A 17,130-nucleotide genomic window follows, 5' to 3' on the forward strand; every position below is an offset into this window, starting at 1 on the left:
AAAAGAACGCGTTCGCTAACAATACCGTCGAATTGGAAAGGGAATACGCGCCGAAAAATCACTTTCTTCAGAAGTTGATCTGGAGCGTCTCGATCTTCATCCGAACCCGATGGCGGAAAAAAACAATCTAAGGATGGAGCCGATGCCCATGCGCACTACCAACTAAGGGAGGAGTCACCAAGATACAAAAGACTCTCCAAGAGAAAAACAAAGTGCAATCATCCGAGCCCAACACCAGATGGCGATCTATTCATAATGTACCATCTGCAGCCCATATGCCTCGAACAAAGAGTAATTCCGGGAAAAGAACGTATTGGCAGTTGAAATGTATGTGTGACATCCCATGCCAGTGCCTCCACCCGCCCAAATTGGCGAACCATGAATAATGTCCGGAAAGTTGCAGAAAGTCGGTCTTCCCATTTACCATGACGCAAAAAGGTATTTTCTATAAACTTGCTGAAAACTGTTTTGATGCGCTACATTAATGGGGATTTAAAAAGCTCTCTTTCAACCAAAGGTCTGTAGCACTAGGAAGGAAGATGATGGACTAAGGGGACTACTGGTTTAAGAAAGAGTGCAAAAGCTATCATTAAAGAGGAGAGACAGCTGGGAATCAGCAGTGCTGTGGTCAAATAGAAGAGAATCCCAACGTTTTGGGCTAGATAAGAGAAAGACTGCCCTCTATATTTAGGTTTGTGAATGTGTGGTAGTGTCATAAGATAATGTTGAGATGAGTAAGGAGGTGCTCCGGTGAATAGCCATATGGTTTTTAATTTGACCATAGCTGGGACAGAAAGTCAATGAAGTAGGTGTTGCAGAGGTGTGGCCATACAGAAGCAGGGTGAGAGTGGCCAGTCTTGAAACTTGATTACGAACTCATTGAAGATGGTGTATATTAGATTTGCCATACTTGCTGTGTTCTCCAAATGTTCTGCCTATACCCTTCCTGTTTTCTGACTTTGTTTTTTGTTGCCATTAGACTCTGTGCACTTTACCACTGAAAACCAATGCTAAAGTGCTTGTGCTCTATTGCTATAACGTGGCAAAATGTGCTTACACAGGATTGGCATATTTAATTTACTTGCAAAATCCTTGTTAAGTGCTATATCATAAACCTAGGGCCTGTAAATTAAATGCAGTACTCATTGTGTCACCCAATTATGTAGCACTTATGTATCTTAGGCCTGCAATTGCAGCCTGCAGTGCAGTTTTAAAACTGCCATTTCAGACCTCGCAAAATAAACCTTTTGCAGGCCTATACCACCCTTTTTAATACCTGCAAGCCACCCCTAGGATAGGCCCTAAGATCCTATATGCTTTACATGTCCTGGTACTGAACAACACCTACATTTGTTTTCTTACTACTAAAAGGCCTAACTCTCCCTTTGGCTATCAATAGATTACCTTATTGAATTTAATTAGTGCTAACTTTTAAGTGAGAGCAGGTAGAAGTATCATGTTTCATGCTTGGACTCAAATGCATTTTAATGGAAAATCTTCTTCAATTGAAAAGTTGGATTTTAAGTCCAAATTCTAAAAAACCCACATTTAGAAAGTTGGCATTTTATTGTTTCATCGTTGTGATCCTGAGGAGACTGGAGTAGGTGTAACAGCGGGCGCCTAACCTTGAAGAATGTGTAACTATAGGTGTACGCTCCTCCCTGGATCAGTAAATCTGAAAAAGAATCACAAAGCTAGTGTTTTATCTTTACCAGTAGGCCCGTAAGTACGGTCTAACCACTGCATGCACAGCACACCTTAGCACGTGTGCTGCAAAAAATATACAAGTGGCTTATTTTTGCCACTTTCACTATTTAACACTATATCACATTGTTTGGTCCTGAAGAAAGCCTCAACAATTTTTTTAAGAGGCTGGAACATGTTGACCAGTAGCATAATGAAAACCAATTAGTAATCTTTTTATCCATCTATTTTTTAATATATCCTGGGCCGCTGCGGATAAAGAATTGGTCAGTAAGGAATCCCAGATGTATTTTTTACTTCACCAATTCACTAAACATCACCAAAAATCAGGCATTGTAGCACAGCTAGGTAACATTCAGCTACCTAGTTGGGAACACAATGATGAAGCATACCACCAACCAGGATGGTGGGTGAAGGTTCTTTTTACAAACCTGAGTGGTGCTTTGTACAAAAGTCATAACATAGTCGCCTCTAATGGGTTCGTCCACGTTGTTTATGAAATAAGTACTTAGGGATAAGGACGTTCCCTGTATTCTGTCCTTGCTCTATCTTTTGTTTTCTACAATTTGTTGTCCCAACCATTTAGTGCATACTGCCAGTGTCCCGGATCACATGACTTTGAATAGCTTAGCTTTATGTTCTTCTTCCTGGCTGGGAGACTAAGTGGGACTAGGTGTTAGTAAGTAGGATGCGCCATCCTGCCAGGATTGTTGAGAGCAGAGCAGTTCCCTGCTCCATTTATATTTCAAATGGTTTTCCTCCAGCACACACAATGGAACCTGGCACTAGTGTTTTGCCACCCCAGACCTCTTTAAGCCTTGGCATAGGAATGGAAGAACATAACATAACCAGATCTGGAGGTAGTGGAGGGGATCCCCCACTTCAAAGGCTAGCATCAGGTACTAATCAGTAGACTACTGGACCAGTGGAGGACTTCCGAAGAAATGCTTCAAATCTCCCCAGAGGACTGCCCTGCTGCTTGAGTCCTGCCTGGTTCCTCAGAGGATTGCCCTGCTGCTACCAGAGGACTGCCCTGCTGTGTGAGGCATGCCTTGCACCCCTCACCCCCGAGGACTGGCTTGCGTCTTGAGGCCTGCCTTGCTGCTTGAACTCAGGAAGACCAGAAAGACTCCAAGGATTAGTTAAGTGGTATCCTGTCTGACCTACAAGGACATACGCTCCAGGGAGAGACCCAAGTGATGCCGCCCCCACGTCCTGGACCCTTGGTTGTGGTATTAAAGGTGCAGTTCCTACTTAACCCTAAACGTTAGGACAGTTGCCAGAAGAACCGACAGAAGACTGGGAACTACCTGCCAGCTGATCTGCCCAAGGTGCATCACCGGTCAGTGTAATTTTGCAGTAAATCCCACTGCATTCTTCTCCGCAGCTAAAATCCTGTTCAGCAGGACATCTGAGTGAGGGCATCTGGCCTTGCAGCATTGTACGCTTAAAGGTTTTCAACTTGCAAAAAGTTGGCTACGTTAAATGGTAAAATTCTTCACCGGGCTCGGCTATGACAGGCTCCACATCAACGCTGATGATAACGGCCTCCTGGTCTTGGAAATCCAACTGTTCCCGCTCAGAGTTTTTTTTACCTCATCCACCGCTCCTCAGTGATGACAATTCCTCAGCCTTCTGCCTTAAAAGCTGAACTCAGTCTTCACCTGGTCTTCTTTTCAACATTACTTCTAAGCTTGAAGATAAGCCAAGACCAGGTCAAATCCAATCTGTGTTCCATCGCGTTCAACCTTACTTTTTAACTGTGCCTGTGTCCCACATAACTAGATACCCGCGATTGTCACATCATTCTTTTAGGAACTAGATTTCACTAAATCTAGCAATTTTTTCTATTTTTCTGAATTGGTGGGATTTTTCATGAGTTGCGTTTTCACTCTATTACTGTTTGTGTGCTCCAAAATATACTTAACACATTGCCTCTAAGTTAAGTCTGATTACTTTTGTGTCAAGCTACCAGAAGTTTAAGCATGGGTTAATTTAGTGCCTTTGTGGTTCGCTTTGACAAGGATTGTGGTTGTTGCTGAAGAGTATTTTCACCCCCCTCAATTATAACCCAATTTCTTACAGTGTAATAAAAACCTAATAATGTCAATGTATAAGGCATTGCACTGATCAAGGAGTGAGCCGATGTTCATAAATTGATGAATAGCATGATCAGTTGTGAACAGGGAAGAAATGGAGAACATTTTTGCATGAAAGAATACATGAGGTGAAAATAGCAGACTCTAATTGACATCTTTAGATCTGCATCCACTTTGCCACCAAGACTCTTATCAGAAGAAGAGAGGAGAGGGGTCTAATCGGACGGCAACAGATTGGTCACACTGCCATATACCACTAACACCTTAATATACTCCAAATTAATATTTTGACAATGTTTTCTCATCTAGTCTCTCACCTAGGGCAGACACTCCCTCAGAGTGGAGACAGTTGAAGATCCAAAGTAACTGAGTGACATAAGCCTAGGAATAAACACCCAGGCCTACAGAACAGATGATTATTCTGCCAGGGCTTCTTGTTTTTTGTTTGCAACTCTACCAGTGTGAGTCACAATCAAATGGTTAGGGATGGCTGATTCAATAATAAGGTACAGTGATTTGGGGCAGGCACAGTCAAAGGGTTTTATTGGAAGCTCTTAAGGGACCCATTGTAGAAGGTGATTTGAGCGAGCTTGATTTTCAATGATATTGTTTGGCAGCACAGGTGGATGGATGGGTAGGGTAGGGTAGGGTGGAGCTTTGTCGCATGGGAAGTGAGCCCAATCAAGGTGTTGGTAGCCTTACTGATGAGTGGGAGGCCAACATTGCTTCTCTCCACTGCACTGAAACACTAGGAGCATTGGGTTAAGAGGACATTGGGCTGCTATTTGTATGCACCTGCTCTGCCCTTGGTTAATTTTCCATATGGGGATGCTTCCGTTTTCACAGCAAGGCACCTGTCGAAGTGGACACAGGCTGGGACAGTCATGGTCAGGGGTTGTTCAGAAGGGAGAATATTGCACAAGACACATTTATAGAAGAATATGGTTTGTCCCTTAGTGCAATTTTATAATTATTGTTCGCTGATGCAGATATTTGAGGGCCTTTTGAACAGGTAGGCGAATGAGCACGTGCAACATGATCAACTACAAATCTTTTTGATGTGGTGTGGAGCTGTCCACACTAAGCATGGGCGAATTTTGCGAATCTAGCGTTTGCGAATTTGCGTATTTGCGAACTCGCAATCCGCAAAATCCGCGAATTCTCGCGAATTTGTGGATTTTTTTTTTGTGTTTGCAAGGGTTTCTGCCAGTTCGCGAGGGTTTTGTACCAGTTCGCAATTGCGAACTTATTTGTCGGCTCGCAACGGTCGCGACGATGTTGTTTCTACGTCTCGTTCATCATCACAGGTTCACAGCACCCTCTGTTTCACCACTGCCACCCTGTTTCACCCATGCCACCCTCTGGTACATCAATGCCACCCTCTGGTTCATCACTGTAGATTAGGGGGGGGGGGGGGGGGAAGCAAGCACAACTGCCCTGCTTCAACTGACATGAATTAATTTGGGGTTGATTTATTAATGTGTCACTGTTTTAAAATTCCAGTCTGGCACCTGCTTCCTTATCTGTAATTTGCTTTCTGTTGCAGTGCAATTTTTTTTTCCAGGACCTTTGTGGCCTACTTGTAGCTATTCTATGAGCCTGCTGTGAGGGTCAGAGCAGGGTCATAGGATTGTTGCAACTAGCAACTGAAGTCTGGAGGGGCCCCAGTCAGGAAGCACTACAGGGAATGGTTACTAATGATGAGTTTGAACTTTTGCACCTGCTGAGTGCTTTCAGTTTTGCAAAACTCGTTTTTCTGCAGAACAGCAACTGTAATGCCCCAAACAAACATAGGCAACTGAACTCTGGAGGGGCCCCTCAGGAAGTACTACAGGGAATGGCTACTAATGATGAGTGAACTTTTGCACCTGCTGAGTGCTTTCAGTTTTGCAAAACTCGTTTTTCTGCAGAACAGCAACTGTAATGCCCCAAACAAACTTACTTGTGAAAGTTGGTTTCTAATCCAAAAGTGATCCAAAGAAATTCAAAAGGCCTCAAATCCAAAAAAGTGCAGGCAAATGTCAACCTGAGGAGTTATTCTGATAAAAATCATCATTTTCAGAAAGTCTATGCTGCTTGCTAGTGGATTTCTTGTGCAGAATTGCAAATTTTGTAATTTCGCAGGTGCGAGATTGTTGCTGCCCGCCGCACCTACATGTTCGCAATTGCGAACTCTCGCGATGCGTCGCCAAACTCCCGCGGGATCCCGCAGCAAGATCCAAAATGGCGCAGCACTCGCAAAATATCAGAAAAACAACTCGACAAACGCTGAATGACGGTAAGTGAACGCCGCACGCTGCAATATTGTATCACCAAGAAAAAAAATTTGCTGCGTGCGAATTTGCGGATTTTCGGTAAATTTGCGAGAGTTCGCGGATTGCGAATTTACTGAAAATCTGCAAAATCCGCGAGCGGAACGGATTTTCCGCCCATGCTTAGTCCACACATAATGGTGTACTGGAAGCAGGTCGTACAATACCTGGAGTAAACACTGGATAGGGATGTTCCATGTAGACCTGAGGTATGCTTATGAGGTATCTTTCAGCAGCCCAAGCCTAAAAAAAGTAGGCAACAGATTTCAGGATTTAGCCCTAGTGTTAGTCAAAGGACCGTTGGCTATCGCATGGAAAGAGAGTGGGGATCCCACTTACATTAGACAGAAAGGAGAAGTAGAACACTGAGTGTTAGAAGGTGGTTCTGACCATCTGAGCTGCCCAGATTGTTTGCTTTTTGAGCACCTAATTGTTGAGCTTTCACTGTGGGAGAGCCTCGTAAGTTGGAACTCACCCAAAATGAACTCAGGATGAAAGAGACTGCATGTGGATTTTACTAGTGTCCCCCAGGCTTGACTAGGCCGCTGCGCTGCAGCTGGAGTAAGGGGCATCAGGCTTGTTACATGCAGACACAGGTGAACATGCGTATGCACACATGTAGGGGCTGCGCAGGGGAGATTCCTAGTATGCGCAGCCCAGGAGCAGCTACAAAGTGAATGGTGTGGCAGGACTTATGCAGAACTGGGTGGTGGCTTGGAATAGGCTTTATACAGTGGGAAGAAACATACCAGGGAAAGTCAGTGTGCTTTACTGTTTTTCACTTCATTATTCTCCTATGAGGATGAGAGCACCTGGACAAGTTTCACTTTCCTAGGGCCTACAAATTCCCGACACGCACTAAAGTCCACTGTAACTTAAGTGAGAAGAAGTATTCTGCAGAGTCCAAAGTCATATTTGTACTGTTCAAGGGTCATCCAGAAATGTCATATTTCTCTGAGTCAGCTCATAACCAGGGCCTGGCTGGGGATGACCCTGCATGCTGGATTAATGACCTTCCTTCCAGGGGCGAAGGACTCCTCTCCAAGAAGAGAAGTTGGGTGGAGCTACAGGGTAATCCATCAGTAGCTGTCACCTGGTGCCAGGCGCCAAGCTGCACTGGGGAGAAGGCTGCACAGGGAAAGGGGCTCTCAGAGAGCATGTGGCAGGAGACCCCTGGAAGATGCCATCTTGAACCAACCCAGAGTCCTGGGCAGGAAGGAGGGAGCAGGGGCAGTGAAGTGATATGTCGCTGTTTGATAGGGCAAACAGAGACTTCTTGCCAGCCCCCTCCCCATTCTTTAAAAAGTGTTTTCCCAGGAAGAGAAGCTCTCTCTGGGGTGTGGTTTGCTGAGGACGACTGGAGCTGGAGCCTGGCATCATGGGCAGCTGGAAGGAAGAACCTCCAGACTGGCCCAGGACCCTGACTTGAGCCCCAAGAGGAGATCAGGACCAGTGAAGAGAAGCCTTGGCCTCGGCGCAAGGAGAAGAGAGGCCCACGCGAAGAGCCAGGTGAGGGGCTGACGCAGGGAGCCATGAAGACAGCTCCCTGCGGAATCCACCCTCTGTGAGACCCAGAGGGAAAAAGAGAGTGCTCTCAGTGGCTGGGGAGCTCCACCAGAAGCAAGAGAAGGCAAAAACAACGCAGATCGGTACCCTGGGGGCTGAGATATGCCCCCCAGACGGTAAGTGAACTTTGACTTCCAAGAAGACGACAAAGCGTGTGGGGCTCCGCCGCCGGTCTTGAATGTGCCCCCGGGGTGGGTCAGGTCCCGGGAGCTGCCCCCAACAGAAGCTAAGACAGGGAGCGCCGTAGCGCTCCCCGTGAAGATGGTGAAAAGGGGCCCGGGATCCCAACTCTGGGCCACGCTGCGAAGACGAAAGACAGGTAGCGCTATTGCGCTCCCCAGGAAGGAGCCCAACCGGGATGCCAGAAGCTCTACCTGGCCCACGGCAATGACTGAGTGCGGGAGCACCATCGTGCCCCTCGCACGGAAGTCAGGGGGGCCCGGGATCCCAACTCCGGGCCCCGTCACCTGGAAGTAAAGCCGTTCCCCGTGAAGAGGTGCATGCGGGGTGCCAAGAGCCCACCCTGGCCCACACAGAAGAAAGCAAGTCGGGTAGCGCCGGCGCGCTCCTTGTGAAAGTGGCATGGGGGGCCCGGAATTCCGGGCCCCGAAAAACGAAGCAACGCTGGGGGGCGCTGTCATGACCCTCCAAGAAGATGGCAGAGGGGCCCGGGACCCCATCCCCGGGCCCTGAAGAGAATAAGGAGGCTGGGGGAGTTCGCCGCACTCCCCAAAGGTCCGGCCAGACCAGCGGGAGTCTCCATGTCTGCCCGCCAGAAAGGGCAGACCAGAAGAGGAGTGCTGGCTCCCGCGGCACTAAAGATTTTACTTTAGTATCAAACTGGAACCACATGTTCTCAGTAGGCGCTATGGCTAGATTAGGTTACTGTAATTCTGTGTCTGATAGGTTATGAAACTAACCAATGTCACCGGAGGGGGATTTCTAGGTGCTGGTTCTTCACCGGCATCATCAGTAGAGGCAATTGCTTCCAAATTAGCATTTTTTAGGTAGATGGCTCAGCTTGTTTCTAGGCAAATTCCTTTAGGAAAGCAGCTGACATTTAAAAAAGTAGACATTCTACCATTTTGAATGCAGGAATGGTAGTCTGCTGTCGCTCATAGGTCTCTCTCTGTGCATTTTCAGTCTGTTTACTAAAATTCCCCAACAAATTCTCCCTGACTAATAATAATGGAGTAAGATTCTATTAGTCCCCTCGGACCGGTCAATTTGCACTGCAAAAGATCTATACATCCATCACATCAGAAACGAAAGTTGTGTTGCAAAGCAGTCAGTGTCTTTGCACAATGACTGCTTTGCTAATTGCCCTATTGTTCACTAACCTATAGAATCTTTCACTAGGTTGCCCTTCGTAACCATCTAATTAATTTTAATGTAATGTTTTCTAGCACTTTTTATTTCACACAGTATTTTTCAAGCAAATCTGTCAAACTAAAGAATTTAAAAGTTTTTAACCTATTTGTGGGATCTTATGATTCAGCATGGCTTGGTTACATAAGTGCCCTTGAACTCTTACTCTTATGGCCCACAATAAACAGTGTTCTATGGCTGATGCTTACAGTGTCCACAGCGCAGTCAGTTCCAGAAAGGTCCAGGTGTACCAGTGTGTTGGGCTGGGCCAGAAAAGAGTACAGTGCCTGTAGGAGAAGACAAAAGAAACATTTAGAGTTACCTCCAAAAAAGCACAACGTTTTTTTAACGATGAACATAACAGCTGGCAGTAAGAATGCACCAATCATTGTACATGAGAGGCTGTGAGACTATTTTGCTATGTTGTGGGACTAGTAGCACAATACACTAGATTCGGAGATTATTTAAATGTCACAATAGTACATTTGTTATTGATTTCAAGTCCATCTTTATTGATCCCTTGTGGTGCGTTCACCCTCTACGTTCCTCCGGAATCTGGGGATTACGGTTCGATCCCCGGCCTCGGCGGCAGGTTAGCCCAGCACCATGTGACTCTGGGCAATAGCTCGCTTAATCTTCCCGACGGCCTCCAGCGCCTAGAGACCCTTACAGGTGATTGTGCGCTTTACAAATGTGGATTATTATTATTATTATATGAGAGGCCAGCATAGGCGTTAATTAAAGGGTAGACAGGAGCAGTAGTTTTCCTGTGGAAGCAGTATGTTTCTGTTTTCACCCTGTTCCTTCCTCCAGCACCACAGCAGCAAACAGAAAGCTGATGAAGGGCAAAGATTGGTACAAAGGACAATCTAGGTGATGTCATCACAGGTCAAAGGATGCACAAAGGCTTACTACTTGTATGTTGGTAAATCGACAAACAACCAAGGTTAACTCGAGTAACGAGATGGGGACAAATATGTTGCAGTGCATTCACATTTAGCTGGTTTTTAGTGCTACTTATTTTGCCCCATATGTGTTGATGGCTCTCTCACCCTGATCCGGCCTGTTAAGCCTCCATGGGCCCGCCAGGAGCATTAAGACACAGCAATCATTATCAAAGCTTGCAAAACTCACTCCAGCCTCAGTGGCTGTTGCAGGATACGTGTTTCAATTTACTGCAAAGCACATAATAATCAACATCATCAACAGCCTCAAAAGGCAACATAGTGAAAACACACAAACTCAAAGGGACTCTAAATCCGTTTTTTTCTATGAGGAAAAATAAGGACTTTAAAATGAAATTCTAGAAAAACTGCTATAACTAACAGAAACTTCAACATGATCACTATTCTAATATTAGCTTATTTAGCAACAGGTACTGTGAATGTATTTGTCGGAAACAAGTACGTTTTCCAACTGCCTTTTAAAAAGTATGAGGTCTGAATATTGCTGTTTTTTTTGGGGGGGGTGGGACATCTCAGAATTTCGTACCCACAGCCTTATGAGATTTGTCACCCTTTCGAGTAATTTTTCATTGGAAAAGTCACACCTAACTGACACACAACTATGTGCCAAGTGCTAAAATCTCAGATAATCAGGGCTGATTGACCTCCTTTAAGGACACAGTTGATCAAATATTCCATACCCACAAACCTCAGTATTAGTTGAATGTTATAAAGATAACTGTGTTGGGATCTTAACTGGTCATCTTAGTGAGTTTACAGGGAAAATTCTGAACCAGAAGGGGTGCTCATCATTGTTTTCAACTACTAACCGCTTTATTTGCTTGTCTATGGAAAGTTTTCTAATTTGCCCAGTCTTTGGGAACAAAAGTTTGAATATGTTAATATATTTATAAAATATAATTATGTTAGGTCTAATCAATATCGTATGGTAAAGGAAAGTCACAGATTTGAAAGGCTTTACAAAGCAGAGCGCTCTGTGAATTAATCTAGGAGAAAAAAAATGGTCCTTGGTGCAAGTAATACTAGGAGTAACTTCTCATATGTTATAAATATGAATACGATCAAGACCATAAAAGAGTGCACGTATTCGGGTATGCTAGTCAATCAGTGTGAATCTCTCATCTACGGCTCATACAAAAATTATCCTCCTATGGGTTTGGTTTATTACACTTTCATTCTGCTATTGCAAGGCAGAAAACTAAAGCTTCGCTCCAGGCACATACGGTAAAGATTTAGCTGATATTATTGTATGGTTCAGTGTATTATGGAAGGCATATCTGCAAATTAGGACGAGCCTTTCCATTGAAGTGCTTCGTATACAGTTTGGTATGGTAGATACAATCTGTCGGAGGTGTGCTCAGAATAGACATGGAATAGTAGGCAAGCAGAGGATAGTACTTTAAAACATGTAATGTATTGAAAATGGTATAAATATGAGGCAGAATATACCTTCTCAAAAGTAGTAAAACAGGATACATTTTTTTGAGTATTACAGAGAGTGAGGGTGCATTTGCTTTGAAGTCTTTACGTTATTTGTGGTCCAAAAACATCATAATGGGCAACAGGTTTGGAACTCATTCATTGCACTAACATTTAAAAAAAAAAAAGGATATATATTAAAGAATACAAGAGGCCTGGCGGATATTTTGCAGGACCTCACAGGTGAGTGGTGCAGCAGAAAAAAAAATTAACCAGCTTAGCTTGCTGGGCCTTTATCTCAATAAAAATAGGATTCAATAAAATGCGTAGAACCCGGATTCCTTTTTTAGGAGGGCTGAAGCCCTTTGATCCGTTGCCAAGTAATACTGAATCCCATAGAAAATATCATTCTCCTTCATCACTAAGTCTTTCCTGATGTCTGTATATCTGAAACAAGAAGTGCCTGTGCAGGTATTAACATTTGAGACTCAATCTATACGTAGGCAATTCTGTGAAAGTTTGCAAAGAAGCCCCCAACACCCCCACTGAAGACAATATTTGCCCAATCTCCTCTGGTAAATGAAGCATGTCAAAACTGAATAGTAGAAGTATCAACATCATGGAATAACTTACATTGGCTTCATCTGTAGCAAGAAGGCCAGAATTTTTGCTCAGATCCAGGTGAAGAAGAGAGCTGGCGAAACCTGGATTTCCCCCAATTGCCTGGCACAAGTATCCTAAACCTATTCAGCAGAAAAGGACAATTGAGACAGATTACTCAAAAAAGACTACCATGGTCGTTGGGCAACTGGAAGCATAAGATAGCATTTCATAATATTACAAAAGTTTTATATGACATTTGCTGAGCATAAAAAACAGTGCTACTGAAATTTAAAACAGCTTCATCACTCCTGATCCTACTCTTGCCAGTCTACTCACCAGTCATTCAACAAGGCAGACTCTATTCTTACTCTTCTGAAGAAGCCAGCCTTAAATCTTATAATCCTCCTTCCACGCAACCAAGGTTGTCGCTAAAATACTCCAATATATTGTTCATTCCTAGCTGACTCACTTAAAGGCTACCCATACACTTATGTTTTTTTCTTCACCTGAGGTTTTGTCCTGTACATATTACAGTGGCTGCTCTATTTCAGACTTATAAGTTTATTTTACACAATCTCGCTTTTACGTGTGCTTTTAGGCTTATATTCCTCAATCTCTTTTCCAAGTCAGGTCCTTTCCTTGACATCTCCCAGAGCGTTAAAGAGTTATACTTCCTCTCTCTATTCTTGCTGTTGGTTCTCTTTTCTTTTTCTGCGAACAACATTGCCATTATTTTGAGCACTTTGTCTCACTTTTTTACTCCACTCTCACATCATGCCTTTACTTACCTGTTACAACTACTCTACATTATATCTGTTTATTCTTCACATACACAAACTTGTAGCTTGCCTGAACTTGTGGTCATTGGGGCACTGCTTTCCGGGCGCAAAACTAATTTGGCTTTGGTTTTCAAAGATTTTTCAGTTCTGTTGGACATGGTGACTTCTGGGTTAAAAGAAAAATGCTTATTTTCACAGCTATGTTTCGCCAAGAACTTTAACATGCACCATTTGTTTCCATACTCTCCCCTAAATCATCAAGTTGGCTGCTGGAGTGGACTAGTTTGAATAACAGCCATCCTTAATTTTGATTGGGCTAACTGGACAAAGTGATGTCAGATTTTCTGTGTTTCGATTCAGATTTTAGCACAACTTAGTATTGCAAATATGCTTACAGTAGGCTTTAAGACAACTCCCTTGCACAGTATTGGATGGCTTTGTTATTGATCTACCTCTATACTGTTGATTCAATGACTTTCCTCCCTATTCTTGTATTGATCCCATTTCAGAGCATTTCAATGTTCTAGCGTTTTGATTTGGTGAGTTGTATTTTTTCATTGCTAAACTGAAGGGACTCTTTTTATCCTACTTTGGGCACTCCATGGAGTGTATGTATTTTCTTGCTCTCTATCCCTGTTAACTTAGTCCCCCTCGCGTTATCACCTCCCCCAAGCTTGTAAGTTGCTTTCCCTGCCCCTCTTCATCCCACTCAACCTTTTATTTGTGATATGATATCACCCGCCAAACCCCAATGCACCTCCTCTGTTACCCCCATTTGGTCTTGATACTTGGCAGCATTCACTTTTCCACCTACCCTCTGCCATTTCTACTGTTGCTTCCACACCTCTCCCTGTAGCATGCTTTTTCCAATTATTATTTTTATTTTTTGGATGGCCCAGTGTAGAAAAGTAGGATCTTTCTGCTTAGATATCCCAACTCTTTGCCTGGTATAATTGAGTTTTGACTGTCGTTCACTGGGACCCCAGTGGCAGTGCTCGCTCCTCTAAATTCCATGGTGAGTACTTGGTACACCCCACAATTGGCATTTCTGGGGTACCACTGTAAGTCCCTAGTATATGGTACTGAGGTACCCAGGGCATTGGCACACCGGGGGTCTTCCATGAGCTGCAGCATGTATTATGCCACCCAAGGGAGCCCATTAATACTGATGAAGTGTCCAAGTATCCTGCAGAACCGGGGGAATGAATAGTATATAACGACAATTGGTTCTGCAGGGAAATGCACAATTTCTTTCAAGGTGCAATATTTATATCCTCATTTACTAGGAAATGCCAATAAATGGTATGACACGTATATTGTTACTGAGAGATTAAACATACCCTGTACTTTACACAGGATATTATTACTCATATATCGTGGAGAAACACAAAAGTCATATATCAAAGACACAGATCTGTTATACAACACAAATAATAACATAAATGAATGCCGTACAAAGCATCCATCACATGAGACATAATTCAATCTACAAGACACTTAACATTAAAAAGAAAACACAAAATAACTCCATTTGGTATCTGTTTACAGCTCTTGAGAATGCTCAACCATATATCCTAAATTCTTGGTGGAAGATATGTGAGACATTAATACAGAAAACCTATTCATATCATTGATGTTTCGACCCTTGCAACAATGTGCGTTCATGCAAAACATCACAGTGGGTCTTCATCGGGACTAAATATAATCAATAAATCCTGGTCAGAATAGGAGCATAATGTTGCTTGATGCTATGTTCAAAAAAACAACCCTTCTTGTGCTGTAGCATAATGCAGTGGATCAAGCGTATCCACGAATAGAGCAGGCCCTAAATGCGGACCACTTTTAAAAGAAATCGTTCACATCAGGATTTCTGACAGGATAATATATTCCAACTTCAAGATGCCACACTTGTTGAGCCCCACATGGAGGTTTCGCTGGTTAGCAGATACCTCTGAGATCCAGAAAGGATTCTCTCATAAGTTGGTTCGCTGCGAGAGGGAAAGAATCAGACCTCTACCACGGATTGCAAAGTCCCAAATGATGCTGTTGTCCCACGGACATCGCCTGGTTTGTCAAATCAGTCATCATCGTAGAGGCACCAGCAGATACAGGGATGTGACCCCTTCACCTCAAAGAATATTGCTTCTAGCTGAGATGCAGGCTGAGTCCTTGGTAACTCGGAGGATGCACAGCCACAGAGTTGCAGAACTTGAAGAAACACAGGGACGAAGGTGCAGCAGGAATCTTCCCACCAAAAGAGTCTAGTCTATAGTCCTGGCGCGAAGAACAGCGAAGTTCCAGTGTCCACCAACAGAAGGGTCTTTGGACAGGCTTCAGATGACAGGCAGTCGGATCTTGAAGTTGTTGTTGGGACGAATCTAAAGACCTATGCTCATGGGAGCCATTAAGTAACCCTAGAAAGGGCAAGGACCTCTTCTGTGGTGAACCGACTATCAAAGGGGGTCAGGGACGCTACTCAGCTGGCCAAGCAAATCGGATGCTCCCAAGGATCAAGATTCAAAATGGCAGAATCAAGTGGCCACCTAAAGGAGATCTTGGCACTTCCCTAGGGAGGAGCTGAGCAGGGGGCTATTGACTCCCCTGTCCTTTTTGTAGTTTCGTGCCAGAGCGGGAGCCAAGGGCTCCTGAAGTGGGCAAAACTTGTTTATGTAAGGAGGGCACTAAATGTGACCTTCAATGCAGTCTGAGACGCTCTTTTCCTAAAATGAGTTATCACGCACAGGTCATTCTTTCTTTGTTAATTTAATGCTCGAAGAAGGACATCCATCATCTAGTGTTTATTTCATATAGGTACCCCGATATAGGTCTAGGTTTAATAATAACCCTTCACCTGCATTCTCTCCTATACGACATACATAACGGTTTTGGAGGACTGACCTTTTAGCCAGTTACAATACTACACATAAGTACGTAGGGTTTTTCCCTAGACTCTGGCCTCATAAATTATGCACGAGGATTCTTAGTTTCTTGGAATCACAGCAGGACCATCATATCCTGCATACTAACTGTGTATAAAGTTCATTCCAGATATCATCCTAAGTCCGACATTGGCACAGCAGGTAGAACCCCTGGGGATACCTTAGGGTATATAATCATCACATCTTACTGAGATAGTCAAAGGGGATTACGACTTCCATGCCGACTCACTGACGCAAGATGCTGAGGGTCCTGCATGCAAATACTCCAGCTCGCAGTGGTCGCAGTGGTCTGATATCACTTGCGGAGTGTTCAGCTCGAGACCAGAACGGGGTCTCGCAGTCTCACATCAGGTAATGGGGTTTGCTTTATTCTAGAGGGAATCTTGGCTGTACACCTACTCACATGCTAGGTGCACTTACGTACATCTAGTTAGGCAGTTCTTGGCAACTATCAAACATGACACACACCCCTGATCCCTCTGGACCGTGGAAACAGTAACTTACTTTTCACTCAGTCACTCGGTCTCACTTGAGATACACAGAATAAACGGTTGGGACATTTTCATTAAGTATTTTGTTATTCTAGCGTAAAATAAGTGCAATGAAATCACCAGTAGACAGTAGCATATATAAATGAGTAGCAGCACCAAGAAAGTAAACAGATGGTAGGTTTCTAAAATTTGCTGAAATCATAAATATAGGCGAGTATATAAAATACATGGTTAATAAAATGCGTTTGCCTACGATGCACCCTAACTTTCGATAGTTGCCAAGAACTGGAGAAGTGTGGCTCAGGGGTTAGAGGCGGCAGACCTGGAAGCTGAGATCGGTCCTGGACCAGGGTTCAATTCCCCGCCTCGGCGGGTCTTGGGCTAAAAGTTCCACGGACTCGATAATTCTCGCTCCGGTGCCTTCTCGACTCACAGGTTCACACTCTGCGACACTGGGCAATAGCTTGCTTAATCTCCACAACGGCCCCTCGCGGCGGGATGCCTGACTTTCACTTTGTGGATACCCGCTGGGGCTATCACACAGGGGAATATCAGGACGGGTTCCCCAAGCAAGCGCCGGGACACCCACTGCGGGTAGCTGTGCGCTATATAAGCTCAATTACATTTACATATTCCCTCCTTGGTAAGAGGATGTTATGGTGGCATGGAGACCTTGCTGGTACACATGCCAACATACCCCGTTTGGGGTGTCTAGAATCAGTCTGGACACCAGTCTCGCAGTGTATGATCTCTAAACGTGCAGATCCTATATAGGTCTTAACTACTTCGATGCTGATGACGGAACCGCTCCGTCATCAGCTGCGGTTGGGCTGTGCTGATGACGGAGCAGTTCCGTAATGGCCCGGCCGCCGCGCCTGCGCAGTG

The 17,130-nt window shown here is 44.3% G+C and overlaps 1 protein-coding gene across 1 annotated transcript in view; it reads right to left on the reverse strand.

The window, feature by feature from the left end:
* The window catches only part of CARMIL3 (capping protein regulator and myosin 1 linker 3), a 1,161,278-nt gene that overhangs the window by 640,138 nt on the left and 504,010 nt on the right, over positions 1-17,130 (reverse strand). Inside the window, exons 13-14 of the mRNA XM_086923677.1 lie at positions 12,067-12,176; positions 9,259-9,336 (exon numbers count right to left, since the gene is read on the reverse strand). Of these exons, the coding sequence (XP_086779803.1) occupies positions 9,259-9,336; positions 12,067-12,176 (188 nt within the window). The remainder of the gene's footprint in view (positions 1-9,258; positions 9,337-12,066; positions 12,177-17,130) is intronic.

This window comes from Lissotriton vulgaris, chromosome 5 (genome assembly GCF_964263255.1).
Source record: "Lissotriton vulgaris chromosome 5, aLisVul1.2, whole genome shotgun sequence".
NCBI classification, from domain to species: Eukaryota; Metazoa; Chordata; class Amphibia; order Caudata; family Salamandridae; genus Lissotriton; species Lissotriton vulgaris.